The following is a 15,197-nucleotide window of genomic DNA, read 5'->3' as shown; positions in this document are numbered from 1 at the left end:
TATGCCACAATGAGTCATATAGACGTCGAATAGCGACGTTTCGGGTATATTTGCTCCGTGGTACCTATGGGGGTTGCTGTGTGTGTCCAACGAACCCACCAACGAGGCAATAACAGGACGGTAGAGTAGTTTACCCAAACCGTGACGTCCCCCCCGCGCCGCCTCGGGCGTCTTTCACGCGGCCATCTCGCCCAGCTTCTCGTCCCTCTCCTTCCTCCGCGCCTTTCTCCCACCCGTTCCCTGCACCTTTTGCAGCTGCTCCCGCCGCTCCTGCTTCCTGGCGAGCTTGTCCACGGCGCCAATGACCTTCTGCTCTCTGCCCACGGGGTACTTGGCCGCGGCCGCGGCCTCGTCCTCGGCGGTCCACTCCATCGGCAGGACGGCGAAGACCAGGTACGACGTGTGCGTCTTGATCTCGGGCTCGCCGCGCGTGATCAGACGGCCCTCCATCCAGGGGGGCGTGGTCCCGGTGGGGGAGGTCGCCTCGGCGGAGGGGGCCTGGCCGCCGTTGTTGTTGTTGACCGGCCCGCTTCCGCCGTCGCCGTCGCCGTCGCCGTCGCCGTCGTCGGCCGAGTCCATGTCCTCGTCGGCGTCGGCCGCGCTGGGCTTGGCCGAGTGCTCGCGGGTGCGCGCCTCGATCTCGGTCAGCCTGGCCAGGGCCTCCTCGACGTCGCGGGCCGAGTTGTTGACGCCGCGGTCGAAGTTGAGGTTCAGGCCGACGCGCTCGCGCGACGTGTGCAGCCTCCGGTTGGCGATCTCCACCATGTCGATGTCGACCCAGCCGAGGCGGCGCATCGCCGACACGGTGCGCGTGACCTGCTCGATGCACGGCGAGAAGGTGCATATGTGCACGCTCTTCCGGGGGTTCAGCGGCGACACCCAGCCGGCCGCCTGATCGTCCCCGGCGGCGGCGCCGTCCGCGTCGGGCGACGACGAGGAGGAGGAGGAGGCGGAGGACGGCCGATGGGGTTTCCGTCGGGAGAGGTGCGGGAGGGCTTCCCAAGGGGCGGGGAGGTCGAGGAAGACGGCGTCGGCCTCGGGGCTCTTGCCGTCGACCAGGAAGCCGCCGTTGTAGACGTCGCGGTGGGTCAGGTGGACGAGGCGATCCAGGCCGTGGTCCGAGAGCTCCTTCTTCATCTTGTGGTAGCGCTGCTCGTGAAACTCAAAGCTGTAGACCTTGCCCTTGCGCTGGCCCCCGTCGGCAGTGGGATAGCCGTTATACACGGCCCGCACTGCCGCGTGGGTGAAGCTCCCGCTGCCGGCGCCGGCCTCGATCAGGACCGACCCGGGTCTCGCGCGTATCCTGTGCAGGATGTAGCTGTAATCGGGGGTATAAACGACCTGGGTCCGGTGGGGCAGGCTGCTCGTCCAGAGCTCGGGGGTCGGAGGCAGGATGTGGATGAAGCCGCTGGTGTCGGCCACGGCCTTCTTGACGGCGGCGGGGCCGTTTTCGTTTGTTGCGACAGCGGCGACAGCGGGCGATTCCTCCTTCTCCCTCTGGCCAGTCCCCGTGGTCTCCCTGCCGGCGTCGTCGTCGTCGGCGGCGTCGCGCTTCCTCTTGCGGCCCCGCGATCCGGTGTCTACCTTGGAGGCCCGAATCTGCGAACCCCAGGGGACGTCCAACATGGTGGAGTGGGGGAAGGAGCCGTAGCGGGTGTTGACGACGGCGCCCTCGGCGTAGCCATCGTGCTCTCCGGTCGGCGGCTGCAGGTAGACGGGCAGGAGATTGTCGCGCGAAAGTTGGAGAATTGCGAGCGAGTTGGCCTTTGTCCGTGGCCCCGGGTCCAAGAATGGCGACACGTTGCTCGTAGTTGACGCCATGACCGGAACTACAACAGGGGCCGAGGATTCGCCAATGCACATCCTCAGTCGGCGGCCTGAGGAGGAGGTTCTGGTCCGTCGCGCCTCGGAAACGGTTTTGGCTGGGAAAAAATGGCGAGCCAAGCACAAGTTGGTGGGGTTCAAGGCCCACAGTTTAAGCTCCTGTGGGGGTTGTCTTGGCGAGCAAGGGAGCATGCTTCGCTTTGCGAAGTACCCTTCCTTTTGGGACCCGGAAACCCCCTGTTTTTTGACCCTCTTAGTTACCCGACGCTAGGAGGCACCCATTTTTGGATAGCGATATCGCCTGGATTCTCACCCCTCCGATCCCAAAAGCTAGATTTTTGACTGCTTTTTTATCTAGGGCATAAGCAGAAACGCCGCAAAACGGCTATCACCTCACCCTCAATTATTCAGAAGTCCGTCTTTGTCCGTACTCGTCAACAGGGTAACTTGGAGACTTGTATACCCAGTCACCATATTTTTTTTTTTTTTCCAACGCACTCGAGCAAACCTTTTGACCCACTGTGTAGGTGCCTACCCTGTTTCCTGTCCACGGGAGGCGGAGACATTTCAAGTGCCTTGGCAATATGTAGAGAATTGATAATACCTATAGGTAGGTAGCCCATAGTGTACGGATTCGAAACTGGTGTCAGATTTACGCTGGCCTTGTACGGAGGTCACACTCGCTAGCGACAGAATTCGCCCTTAGTTCCATCCAAAAATGAGGCGGCACAATGTGTCGCATCGACAGTCTCCCAAAGGAAGAACGATATTTCAAACGATATTTCATAACTAAAACACGATCGGTAATATCTTATAACCGTTCTTACAGTCTGCTTAGCTCGAGACGAGATCCTCGGGGCCAATCACCTCCCACAAGTAAGATGCCCCGGCTATCCATCGCCACTGCCTGCTCGGGCGCTGGATATGGTGAAACCATTCCGGAAAGTGCGGCGGTCCAGAAAGATACGCCGGCCTCCTTTCATCCTTGGCGCAAATAGACTCTGAGCCCCTCCCCTCTCAGGATTGCCCCTCTTCTTCATCCCCCCATCCGGAACCATCATACTCCGAAGAAGAAACGCCGCCGTTCGTCTTTCTCCACCCGCTTGCCTTCTCTTCATGCCCACTTTTAACGGCCGCAGAGGCAACTGCGGTCTTATCATTCGCCACCTTTACCTCCTCACTTGCTCCCTGAGAGCTCCCCCCGTGAGTGGCCGCATCCAAAGGGGGGAGAGCTTGCCCCTGCCCCTGGCCTCGACTCGGGTTTTGCACATGGCTCGGCTGCTGAAGTCGCAGGTCCTGCTTCCTGATCGATTGCATCACATCAGGCGGGGGCATGAACGACTGGTTCGGGTTGCGGTGTGGGGCCGGAAAGCGAGGATAGGGATCCCTTCCAGTGTTGGCCTTCCACATTAGGGGCTGCTGCTGCTGTTGTTGTTGCTGTTGCGGCTGCATGATAGGAACCTGCTGAGCTTGCTGCCCGGGCTGCATCACCAAAAAGTGCGGCGGTACGTGGGCCGCCTGAGGTGCAAACTGAGGCGCGGGTGTGGGCTGAATGGGTTGTAGCTGAGGAGGAGGAAACATCGGGGTCACCTGTTGTTGTGCGGGCACCTTCTGTTGCTTGCTCGTTTGGTTCGCCGAGGTTTGCTTCCTGACGCTGTCGCTCCTCCATAACCGGCCGAACCAGCCTTTTTCTTCCTTGACTGGCGGGGCGGGTTGGGGTTGCTGCATGACGTATTGGCCGCCCGGGACTTGGCTTGGCTTTGGCTGCATTGTGTGGGGCGGCACGGGTTGGTGTTGTACGCCTGGCTGCAAAGGCGTGCCCGGATGGAACGGATATCGATGCTGCGGTGACATCCCCGAAGGCATCGCCGGTGGAGGAAACACCGCCGGCATTTGGGGAGGTGCGGTTCCAGGGGTTCCAGGGGTTCCAGGATGAGGTGGCGGAGATGGCGGACCTGACTGCAAGACGCCTGGTTGCGAGAATGCTCTCCCGGGCGTGTGTTGGGATGCTTGGTTTGGACCGAGAGACATCGAGTCAGCCAACCCCTGATTTGACTGCGCCGGCGCCGCTTGACCAGCCGGCGGCTTAGCATACTGTATGTGGACGGAAGTTGTTGGTGCTTGTGGCCCGGTCGACTGAGCCGTCTTCTGCCCCTGGTTTTGTACCAACGATGGAGATGATGCATCGCTCCGAGCCTTGACAGTAGCTGCACCCTCGGGTGAAACTGTAGGAGCAACTTTCGAAGCATCGGACGGTCCAGACTCCGGCGGAGGTGACCGAGCAAGAACACTGACGGGGTGGGAAGCAAGCGGATGGTGGCCGGGGGAAATTGCATACTCGGAGGTCGAACTTAGGACCGACTTATCAGAAGGGGCTGGAGGCAACGGGTCCTTTGTGCATGTGCCACCTCCAACTACCGGGGCTTGGTTGCTGTTCTGGTCTGACGAGGCTCTGACTGATGGAAGGGCCCTTGAGGTGTTGGAACGAGTCGGGGGCGATGAAGCTCGCGAGACAGGACTTGGGGTCCCGGGGCTAGGTGGCCGAGGCGTCGCAGATGGTGCTACGGGAGCCGCTGCTTGTTGCGAGCCGGGCTTACTGGCGAAATTGTCCGACGCGTGAACCGAACCCGAAGGGGGAGCGGGTGACGCAGCTGGCGGAGGCGAGATTTGACCTTCTGCGTTCTCATCCGTCGGCAAGGTCGCATTCGGCTGCGGCGGGGGCCGATGGTCGTGGTCGCTAGTCGCAGATTGCGGGACAGTTTGTTGAGTCGGTACGGCGGCCCGAGGGGCAGGCGAACTGGTGGACTCCGTCACGGCGCCGCATCCGCTGGAAGCCACTTGCTCAGAAGACGTTTTTGGGAAACGGCTGGGCTGTGTAGCCGATGCGGCCACCTGATCGGTATCCTGCCTGAGCCCTGGAGAGCTCTTGAAATGAGGCTGTCCCGAACTGACCGGGATGTCGATCTGAACTGTAGCGCCAGGCTGCTCGCAAGGCCCTCCCCCCTTGTCCGTAGCACCCGCTGCAACAACAGAACTGGCAATTACCGGCGGGGAAGTGATGGTTGGAGGGGAAGCGATGGAGGGAGCATCAGTCCCCAGTGGCGGCGATTTGCGAGACAGCCTCAGCGGTGGCGGCACGGCTGAGTTTGAGGGTGATAGAGGTGTAGCACATTCGAAGGAAATAGGGACCCCAGTTGCTCCCGAGGATACAGCGCTGGTGATTTCATGAGGAGCTGGTTGTTGAGCATCGGGGCTCTGAAGGGTCACCGGCTCGCTTGTGGCCGAGTGCGGAAGATGCGGGCGGGCACCCATGTATGGAAGTGCAGGGAGACAGGCCGGCAGAGTGCTTGTTCTAGAGGGCTGCGGTCTTGCCGAGCCGGACGCCTCGGGGATCGCCGTCTCCTGGCCGTAGCCCGTCTTGGATAGAAGTTGTACTGTGTCCTCAATCTCTCGCTGTAGGTCGCGGGATGGCTTATAGGCCTGGTGAATCCGAGCAGGGCTGACCCCCTGACTCTGTGGAGGGGATTGAGTACGGATGATTGGACGTCCGCGGGCGGGCTTGAGGACGGACGGAACATGTGTGAGGCCGCTAGGAGTTTCGGCGGCGGGAAAGCCAGGTGTGCTGTCGAAACGCGGTCGAGCACTGGGAAATGTGGGTTGCGCCCCATTGCTCGACGCACCCGAAGATTGTACAGCATCCGGACGCAGCGGAGGAGGAATGTTCGACGGTTGAGTCTGCCACAGGACAGGCCCAGATAGAGAGTGCCTCTTGTTGTCACCAACCAGCTGGCCGGTCTGGGCTTCGGCGCTCGGCTGCCGGGTAGCGGTGGCCGCCCCAAGAACTGCAGGCTTGGCCGGGTTATACGGCTGATATTTCCCTGGCGTCAAAGTTGGCACACGATTCGAAATCTGAGTGGTTGCCACCTGGGGTAGGGAGTTCTGCCGAAGAGGCATGTATGGTCGGCTGGGCAGGTGCTGAGCTGCTTGCTGTGTGTTCTGCTGCTGTACTTGTTCCTCCTGCTGCAGCGTTTGCTGTTTGATGGCGCAACTTCCTGCTGCTCGCGCGGGGGTGATCTCGTTAGAGGGGAGTTCAACAGGGGCCAGATGAAAGGCATTGACGTAGGACGCAGGCCCAGGCCCCGCGTTGCCCATCATCGTTTCGTTGCTCGGCAACTCGACAGGAGCCGGATTGATCTCTTCAGCACACTGGGCGGTAGACTCGCTGGCGAGTTCAGCCACAACACCAGTCGGATCATATGGGACTTCCCGACCGTCCAGAAGCGGAATTTCGGGCAGCTGGGCTGGCTGTACGGCACTCTCGGCTGGTTGTTGCTGGGTGGGCGCGATGGTGACCGGGACGCTGTCGAGCTCCGGGGTGGTTGTGGCGGGCAGGCTGTTGACAACGTGCGGAGTGTTGTCTGCGCTCGCCGTTGGCGATGCATGGGACCGTGGTGGTTGCGCTGCATCTTCCCCGGCCGTCACCTTAGAGGCGGTCGTGGCAGTCGCTGTAGCGGCGGCAGAGCTGACGGGGGGAGTAGCTGTCTGGCTAGCAACATCCTGCTTATCGTCCGTCTTGTCCTCGCTCTGCCCGCGCTCCTCCCCCTCCTCCTCCTCCTGCAGGGGGCTGATATCGTTGTACGCGCCGGGGCCCATATACATGAGTCCATCCGGCTGAAGCCAGAAGGGGCCGTCGCCATCGTCTGAGTCGGAGACGGCGTTGGAAGAGGAGCGGTCTCTTTGGGCAGTTGTGGCGGTCTTCTGCTTCGCCTGAGACTCACTCAGGGTGCTCCTTCTCTTGATCTGTTGCTGGCTGACGAGTCTCTCCTCGGGAGCCAGGTCAAGAGGCTCCTCCGTGTCGCAGATGAACTCGGGGAACTCGTCGCCAGGCTTGGGAAAAGTGTACTGGATCAGGCCGGTGGGCTTATAGCGGTAGAACCAACGCCTGCCATCGTAGTCCCACTCCCAGTTCTCCGGAAGCCCAGTCATTCTCGAACCGGGCCTGGCTGCTGCGCCAGATGCACCAGAAGACGCGCGGCTGGAATATGCTGGGCCCCCGCGACTGGGAGGCACGTCCGTACACAGAGATACGACGTCAAAACAACAAGGTAGTTCTGGTGTTAATCAGGTTCCAGAATCAGCAGAGCTACATCGAGTAGGTAGGCAGCCCGCGCAGGAGACAGGCGAAAGAGCGAAAGATCGAAAGGACCCGAAACGCTCAAGGTGGTGTCGTTCGTTCTCTCAACACAGGACAAGAGACTGCCGTCGCGGGTCGCAACAAACTCCGTACAGGAAGTACCCTGGGGAGTCAGCAGGGTCGAATGCAGTAAGGAGCGGCGCAATTCAGCACCGCGCACCAGGGCCTCAGCTCCCAAATGGAACGGTGCCAGTAACTACCGGGGTTCGCCATTGTCCGTAGCGGCAACCCTGGGACAACACGCTTGGCTTGAAGCAGATAAGTGCGGCTGAGCGCCCCATTGGGAGGGCCAATCAAGGGCGCGGCGCATCTCAACACGTTGGGTCCTCCAGGTTTAGGCTCTGGCGCGATGGTGAAAAAGAAGTGCCCAACTGAGAGACTTGCAGGATTCCGGAGCGACTGGCGTGACCATGGCAAAATCCACAAATAGCTACTAGGGTGGGGAAGCTTCCTGTCCTGGTGTGTACGTGTACGGCTGCGTTTGCGGTGCTCGATGAAGCAGCTTAATGGAATGAATGATGGATTAGTAGGGTGCCGGAACAGTGTTATTAGATCAAAAATGTGACAAGTACATTTCGGGTGTAAAGTAGAGCAGCTAGGTTCCTTCCCTTTGCGCTTTCCGTTGTCAGACTCTACTTGTTAATGCACGCCCAATGAGTGGGAAATGTGATGGGGCGCGCTGGGGGAAGTGGGGCTGAAGTGTGCCATCCCGCGCAATGCGACAGTGCCTGCCGTGTTCAGGTGCCATATACGGAGTAGTGTAAATTCACAATAGCACTCCCCACACCTTACCCTCGCCCTGAGGTCGCCATTCTGGGGTCTCGTGTCAAGCCCCGCTCTGGCCTGTGTCAGTCTAAGACATTGTGCGAGAGGGTTCAGCAAGACCCACGTGGCTACGGAGATCTTATCAGCACGCTATTTGCGTAGTGTAACTACTCGGATACTTTACGAATAAAAGGAATTGCCAGTTTCACTCGGTATAACAAACAAATACACCCTAACCTAGACCGTATCGGACGAAAGGAGGCACAAGATCTTTCAACGGTATACAACTTCATATACAAAGCAAAGAACAGCTCAATGTGGCGAATCGGCAAATTCCTGCACACCAAGAAGCCTTTGGCAAGACGTGCGGGCATTCGAAACAAACCAAAGGTACACTAAGCAGCAACCGCCTCGGTTTCCAAATGTACTTAAGTACCCGTCTCAAACGTGACTATTTGTGTTTCTCTACCATACCAACTTAGGCCGGCGCGTTGCGTCTGAAGTGAAGCACACTAAGAGGTGTTCTCGGTCTTGTGCAGTGCCTAGTTTGGACCTTGTTTGCTTGCGAGCTTGGCAAGAGGGTATTGTGAAGTATATGAGAAAGAGGCAAGCAGTGTAATAATGGATAAGAGAGCAAGATCTTTAGAAATCAATGCTCAATGGTAAGACTTTATCAGAGCTTTCTCAGAGCCTCGTAAGGCTAACTTATCTCTTTAGCTTTCTTGCGACTTAAGAAATCGTCTGGTGGTATCTCAGGCGGTATAGATGTTACCACAATCATGGCGACTGACTACTACATACATGTTCATGTAGTGTAGTACTCAAGGTTTGTACATACTCTGTTCTCGGTAGTAGTGACCTTCTTGTTATTATAAGGTTCGGTAAGAATATGAATTGCACGAATTGCTAGAGACGACCGAAGATTGGCGCCAAGCTGTATGTACAATACATACGGATTACAGACTACATCATGACGTCATCACGCATACAACTGCTCTGGGGAAATTTCGCAGCACCACATTTTGGCGAACAAATTCAAGGGAGAACTGAAGGAGGACTGAAATATCTTTAAAAGTACCTAGTCTCGGCCGAGATAACAGAGGCGCAGGTAGTGGACATGGCTAAAGAAGGATAAGTACGATTACAGTACCTCCATGTAACATACTGGAGCTCATGGACCTGCTGCCTTCCGTTCTTCCCAAATTTCAAATGAAAGTAGGTAGAAATGTCGCAAAGACGCGGGAAGGAACTGTGGGCGTCATGCAGCCCACCAACACAACCACTACCATTTACCGCGGAGCGAGTCTGGCAAAGTTCATTAATTACTCTGTACTTGCTTCTATTACAAGTTCTCCCAGTTACCCACTGCATGGTCCTTGGATGGCCGCCTTTTGCCCTGATTCATGGCTCCGGAACCTCCGACTAAACCCATCTTGCCGAGAACTCGGAATTAACGTGCCGAGGCCGAGTTATGTACATTCTCGTGGAGGAGCATCCACCGACAATACAGTTTCCTTACACTTTTGCTTGGCCACTAGACGCCCTCTCGGCTGTCCACCTTGCTGCCGTTCACGGACCCGAAGGTTCTCTTCTAATCCCTATATAGTTATCAGCCCGGGGGAAACAAAAAGACTGTTGGGGAACCAGGGCCGCTGATCGCGACCGGTTGCTGCAATGGAACGGTCCGCTGTGCAACATCTCGATGATCTCGTTACCGACTGGAGCCAGCACCACCGACCCTGAGTCCGGACAATGGGTGCCGGGTAGGTCGAGATGCATTCGTCCCACAACAACTTGTGGGTCGCTGTGCCGATCCCTGCAACCAGGAACCGCGAACGGCAACAATGAGACCCCGCGGAGCTGAGGCAAATGAAGAACAAAGGAAAAAAAAAAAGGTTGAACCCTTCATCTGTGTGGAGATGGCCTCCTCCCTTTTCTTCTCGCGCCGCTCCGGCTCTCTACTAAGTCGTCCTTCTCATGCGGCATCATGGCTTCATCCGCCGACTCGCCGCCGCCGCCCTCGAGGCCGGCATTACACGTTCAGATGCCGTCGTACTCGGATCCGAGCCCCGAAGCCGACGAATTGACCAAGTCCAAGATTGGCCCTGACCACTTGGCGCCAGACGTGGTACCTCTAAGCCCGTCCGATTCCAGGGAAGCCGCGAACAGGTTGCATGATGACCTGGAACTCCTCCGTGCTGAGCGCGTTGTCTCGACCGAGGACCGCAGGGATCGCGGCTCAGTGCGGCCCAGATCGAACACCAGGAGCCACCACGAGGGGGTCGAGGACGCCTTCAACACGACTACAGCCCCGACACCGGCCGTCGCCGCCGGCCCCGCGAAGACCACCTGGCTCACCAAGCTCTGGCGCTGGCTCAAGAAGTTCCCCCGCATCTTCCGCTACGTTCTCTATGCTATCCCGCCCGGCATCATCATCATGATCCCCGTCCTCCTCGACCTCTTTGCCTACAACCGCAAGGGTCAACCCGTTGGAGGCCCCGGCGGCGTCCAGCTCCTATGGTTCGGCATCTGGCTCGAGGTCGTCTGGCTCACCCTCTGGGCGGCCCGCATCATCTCCTCCATCCTCCCCCCTATCGTCGCCTTTATTGCCGACACGGTTGGGTCCACCAACCACAAGAAGTGGAGGGACATTGGGCGCCAGCTCGAGTTTCCCACCGCCATGTTCCTGTGGTTGCTGGCGGTTCTGGTGTCGTACCATCCGATCCTAAACCATCGGGTCATTGGCCCCGACGAGGACAACAAGACCCCTTACGTCACCTGGATCGACGTCGTTTACAAGATAATTATAGCTTTGTTCGTTCTTGCGACGCTCAACCTTGTGGAAAAGATCTTGATCAAGTGGATCGCCACGTCGTTCCACCTGCGCACCTATTCCCACCGCATCCGCGAGAACCACACGCACATCGAGTACCTCGTCACCCTGTACGCATACGCAAAGACTCGCCTCGAGGAGCAGGATCCGGCATGGGCTTCCCCGTCTAGCAGACGGGGCTCCGGTCAGCACTCCTCTCCGCTCAAGGACATCCGGAACAACGCGCGCCAAGTCTTGAGTAAGGTCGGGAATGCCGCCAACCGCGTGGCCGGTGACCTGACAGGGCGCAAGTTTCCCAAGGGCAACCTCCCCCGCAAGGTCGTGCTTGAGCTGCTGCGCAACAGCGAGTCGAGCTACACGCTGGCGCGCGTCTTCTACCGCACCTTTGTCCAACCGGGAAAGTCGACCATCACGGTCGAAGACCTGTTCCCCGCGTTCCCCACGCAGGAGGACGCCGAGGGGTGTTTCAGCGTCTTCGACAAGGACTTGAACGGCGACATCTCGATGGAGGAGTTGGAAATGGTCTGCAACGAGATCCACCTCGAGAAGAAGGCTATTGCGGCGTCTCTCAAGGACCTGGATTCAGTCATCAAGAAGCTGGACGAGGTCTTCATGTTCATCATCGTGGTCATTGTCATTATCGTGTTCATCAGCATCATCTCGAATTCGGCAGCCGCAGCCCTGACCTCGGCTGGGACTTTCATTCTCGGTCTGTCATGGCTGTTGCAGGCGACGGCTCAGGAGTTTCTCCAAGTGAGTGTTTACTTCAGGTTTGGTACGTACATATGATCCATGTAGCTAATCGAGAGAGTAGTCCATCATCTTCGTTTTCGTCAAGCATCCCTTCGACGTCGGCGACAGGGTCACCATCTACGGAAACACAGGCTCGACAATGATGGGCGACGACTACTACGTCCTCGAGGTCTCGCTCCTGTATACCGAGTTCAAGAAAATGGAGGGTCACGTGGTGCAAGCGCCCAACTCGGTGCTCAACACGCTCTTCATCCTGAACCAGCGGCGTAGCCAGGGCCTCGCCGACCCTATCAACCTGAAGCTCCGCTTCGGGACCACCGAGGCCCAGATCGAGGAGCTCAAGTCCCGGATGCTCCAGTTTTGCCTCCAAAACAAGCGCGACTACGCGCCTCGCATCATCTCTGAAGTCCAGACCATCGACGAGGTCAGCAGCATCAGCATGAACATTATCTTCTTCCACAAAAGCAACTACCAGAATGAGCTGCTCCGCCTCAACAGGCATAACAAGTTCGCCGTCGAGCTCATGCACCAGATGCGCGACATGGGTCTCGAGACGCCTCGCCTCGCGCAGCCGGGCGGCATGCGCGACATGCCGCTGTATTGGACCCAGGTCCAACCGCCCCCCAGTTACCAGAGCACCACCCACGACGCTGGGCCCCCGGCCCCGGCGACCGTGCGCAAACGGGGCAATAGCAGGGCCGCCGTAGTGGAGGCGGGGGTCGACTTCCAGGACGTGTTCCACAATCGGAAGAGGGATAACAGCATATCCCGGCTGCCGTCCATCAGGCAATCACCGAGAGAGGAGGAAGAGGAGGGGGCCGAGGAGGAGCGCAGGCTACGCAGCAGCGTGGAGGACAGCAACGAGAAGAAACAAAGCATGGATAGTACGTCCTCGACACAGCGGAGGTCATGGCGGCCTAGGAGCCGATCAACAAATCGGGGATCCATGAGCAATGTCGTGTGAGCATGGAAAAGGCGTAAGAGTTGCCTACGCCTATCTATTACATGATATAAACCTATATTCTTCGAAGATAGTCTATTTTTAACTTCATCTGTAATATGTCATTGGGCCTTACAAGTGTGCTATTTGAAATTGTTTTACAAGTAAAGGTTAATTTCACATCGGGTGAGAAAGAAAGAAATGGGAAACGGAAAGAGGAATGCATTCCTTCTGTGAATTAAGGAGATAGGGGAAAAGGTAGAATTGTGTTTAAAATGAAGGAATCCCAAGACCATGCTGAGAAGGAGAGGGCGAAGAATGCTAATCTGTAACTATTTACTTTCAAGATGGAGTTGACAACAATAACCATATAGACCGAGTTTGAAATGACTTTTGTACGTCGAATTCTACTCAAGCGTTCATATTGTAGTAGTCTAGGACTGAGCCTCCGACATATTTGTTCTCTCAATCGATGTTCGTGCTCCTGTAACTGAACGACCACGGCTCTACAGTATTGTTCCAGTTCCCAATTAAAACATCTTTTAGGTTTATTTAACCACCCCCCGGCCCTTTTTCTCCACCAAACCCCCAAGATTGAATTCCTTGACTTCCCCGCCCAACTTGGAACTCGCATCGATGGTCCACCATGGAACCCGTCTCCTAGGCGGCGACGAAGACAAAGTACTATACTACCAGGGATGACATGCAATGCAGCCAGACGCTACGGGTCACCGCACAAGACAACTCTGTTGACTCTGGTGATGCTTTTACCGACAGGCAGGTCCATTGTCAGAGGATCGGGCGGCGCGAACAATCACAATTTGCGAGGCCAAAAAAAAAAAAAAAAAAGAACAAACCTTGAACAAGCCGACAGGAGACAAATTAGGGAGATTATTGACTTCAACGGGCACGATAGCGGGTATTCTCCTGCGTTACTATAAGCCCAGCCCGGCGAGAAGTATAGAGGCAGAGAGAATAGAGATGATGATTCGCAGAGAAGATCAAGGTACCTAGTTCTTGCCGATACGGGCGGGGGATGATGTACAGAGACCACTGCTTCGACCAAACTGCTCTAGAGAACTTCCATGATGCTCCAGGGTATACTTAGCAAGTAAGGGTCAAAAATCCATGTGAAGAGAAGAACCCGACCCGTTCAAGCAGACAGCCACGTTCACACACACACACACACACACACACACACACACACACACACACACACACACACACACACACACACACACACACACCGATGAAAAATCTGGCAAGGTGCTACCAGTAGTTACGGACATGTGGATTGAGGTAGAGTCAGATCTCTGTAGTGTGATGACTCGTCCTGCGCAAGTCCTGGCGCCCTAACAGCAGACTCGACCCACTATGTCGTTCATGGTTGTTATCAACTTTTTGGATGAGTATGGATTTACTCGTAGATCCAAGCCTTCTGGGCAGACTCCCAGCTGATGAGGTCCTCCTTGTTGAACCACAGAGCGATTTCCTTCTCGGCGTTCTCCACGCTGTCAGATCCGTGGCAGACGTTGCGGCCGGTCTGGAGAGAGAAGTCGCCGCGGATGGTGCCCGGGGCAGAGGCGAGGGGGTTGGTGGCACCGAGCATTGCTGCAAAAAATAAAAAATAAAAAAAATAATGTTAGCTTAGGATTATGGGGCAAGCAGGAAAGGTTTCCGTACCGCGGCCGGTCTTGACGGCATCAAGACCCTCCCAGACCATAGCGACGATGGGGCCGCTGTTCATGTCTATAGAGTAAGATGTGAGTAAAGATTCCAATATGTGGCGAGCTGGATGGCATACACTCGACGAGGCCGGCGAAGAAGGGCTTAGACGACAGGTCGGCATCTGTGTTCTGGGTTAGTGTCGGAGTTCGAAGTTGACGAAACCGAGGTCAGGAACCCACAGTGCTTCTCGAGGTGCTCCTTGCCGGGCTTGACGAGCTTCAGAGCGACGAGCTTGAAGCTGTGTTCTGGAGTGAGCGCTAAGAACCGTGACTTCCAAGACTTGACCGGTCTTACCCCCGGGCCTCGAAGCGGCTGATGATGTTGCCAACGAGGCCACGCTACATTGCGCCGAGTTAGATTGACGTCGTCAGAAAACAAAATGCGTGCCAAAGCGACGTACCTGGACGCCATCGGGCTTGATAGCAATGAAGCTGTGGTCGTGTCAATCCATGATCGTGCCAGATGGCGGGGTAGTTGATCTGGGAAGAGCAGATGGCGGGGTAATAATGGAGGGGTAGCCGCTCTGCAAAATGGCAAAGTCCTGGCTCAGCGAAGCAGAGACACTTACGTCCGCTCGGTGGTCGACATGGTGACGGGTTGTTGAGCTTTTGCAGGTGGTTCGAAAACCGGCTGGTGTTGAGAAAGTTGTGTGGAGAGAGGAGGTTGAGGAATTTGTTGCGGGAGGAGAGTCGGACAAGAGGGGCACCCACGGAGGAGCTCGAGGGTGGGGTTGCCAAAAAAATAAACGCACATGCACAGGGCCAGACCCAGCGTTAGGTATCCATACATGCCGAAGCTGAGAGAGAAGCTCCGGAATGGTACCCGAGCTCTCTGTTGTTGTTTTCGTTGTTGTTGTTGGCCATCCGCCTCCCTGACCGACGTTCCACTCGGTTTCCGCTGTTTTGCTTCTTCCATCTTTGCGTCGGTTGACCAGCAATTTGGACCCGCGTAGGTTTCCAAGGGAAGTTTGACGAATCGACTCAAGACAACCTCCTACGGATCGGTAAACAATGCCCACTCTGCGCTGACGGCGGTCAATTGAAGGTAGATGCTCCAATGGTGAAGATCTGTCGCTGATGACCTTTGCACAACGACGATGTTCTTGGGATATCGTGAGATTGAATGAAGACGCTGTTCGTTGATCATTGACGTATCAATAA

At 56.8% G+C, this 15,197-nt stretch overlaps 6 protein-coding genes across 6 annotated transcripts; 2 read left to right on the top strand and 4 right to left on the bottom strand.

Moving 5' to 3' along the window:
- Window positions 1–3: 3 nt before the first annotated feature.
- On the bottom strand, window positions 4–1,891 carry P884DRAFT_257197 (S-adenosyl-L-methionine-dependent methyltransferase). Its single transcript, XM_069441127.1, has one exon. The coding sequence runs from the start codon at window positions 1,861–1,863 to the stop codon at window positions 175–177; it is 1,689 nt and encodes a 562-aa protein (XP_069299245.1). The 5' UTR covers window positions 1,864–1,891; the 3' UTR covers window positions 4–174.
- Window positions 1,892–2,841: 950 nt separating this feature from the next.
- P884DRAFT_239590 (uncharacterized protein) lies at window positions 2,842–3,405 on the bottom strand (the record flags this gene model as incomplete). The annotated part of the gene is made up of 1 exon (XM_069440143.1): window positions 2,842–3,405. One exon carries the CDS (start codon window positions 3,403–3,405, stop codon window positions 2,842–2,844), a length of 564 nt encoding a protein of 187 aa, XP_069299244.1.
- Window positions 3,406–4,912: 1,507 nt separating this feature from the next.
- Window positions 4,913–6,810, bottom strand: P884DRAFT_298195 (uncharacterized protein; the record flags this gene model as incomplete). The annotated part of the gene is made up of 3 exons (XM_069444581.1): window positions 4,913–5,038; window positions 5,092–5,304; window positions 5,608–6,810. 3 exons carry the CDS (start codon window positions 6,808–6,810, stop codon window positions 4,913–4,915), a joined length of 1,542 nt encoding a protein of 513 aa, XP_069299243.1.
- A 2,960-nt stretch (window positions 6,811–9,770) lies between these two features.
- Window positions 9,771–12,333, top strand: P884DRAFT_276143 (Mechanosensitive ion channel-domain-containing protein; the record flags this gene model as incomplete). The annotated part of the gene is made up of 2 exons (XM_069442918.1): window positions 9,771–11,369; window positions 11,431–12,333. 2 exons carry the CDS (start codon window positions 9,771–9,773, stop codon window positions 12,331–12,333), a joined length of 2,502 nt encoding a protein of 833 aa, XP_069299242.1.
- Window positions 12,334–12,934: 601 nt separating this feature from the next.
- P884DRAFT_112195 (uncharacterized protein) lies at window positions 12,935–13,391 on the top strand. Its single transcript, XM_069437087.1, has one exon. It carries the CDS (start codon window positions 13,008–13,010, stop codon window positions 13,248–13,250), a length of 243 nt encoding a protein of 80 aa, XP_069299241.1. The 5' UTR covers window positions 12,935–13,007; the 3' UTR covers window positions 13,251–13,391.
- A 335-nt stretch (window positions 13,392–13,726) lies between these two features.
- P884DRAFT_268236 (nucleoside diphosphate kinase) lies at window positions 13,727–14,625 on the bottom strand (the record flags this gene model as incomplete). Its single annotated transcript, XM_069442179.1, has 7 exons — window positions 13,727–13,920; window positions 13,993–14,058; window positions 14,114–14,158; window positions 14,217–14,275; window positions 14,332–14,375; window positions 14,438–14,468; window positions 14,606–14,625. The coding sequence occupies 7 exons, from the start codon at window positions 14,623–14,625 to the stop codon at window positions 13,727–13,729; spliced, it is 459 nt and encodes a 152-aa protein (XP_069299240.1).
- Window positions 14,626–15,197: the final 572 nt, after the last annotated feature.

This window comes from Thermothelomyces heterothallicus (genome assembly GCF_042370625.1).
Source record: "Thermothelomyces heterothallicus CBS 202.75 unplaced genomic scaffold P884_scaffold_6, whole genome shotgun sequence".
Classification (NCBI taxonomy): Eukaryota; Fungi; Ascomycota; class Sordariomycetes; order Sordariales; family Chaetomiaceae; genus Thermothelomyces; species Thermothelomyces heterothallicus.
This window is presented reverse-complemented; position numbering and strand designations above follow the sequence as displayed.

Excerpts from the sequence above, each read along its gene's own strand:
- P884DRAFT_257197 (XM_069441127.1), bottom strand. The coding sequence starts at position 1,863 with ATGTGCATTGGCGAATCCTCGGCCCCTGTTGTAGTTCCGGTCATGGCG.
- P884DRAFT_112195 (XM_069437087.1), top strand. The coding sequence starts at position 13,008 with ATGACATGCAATGCAGCCAGACGCTACGGGTCACCGCACAAGACAACT.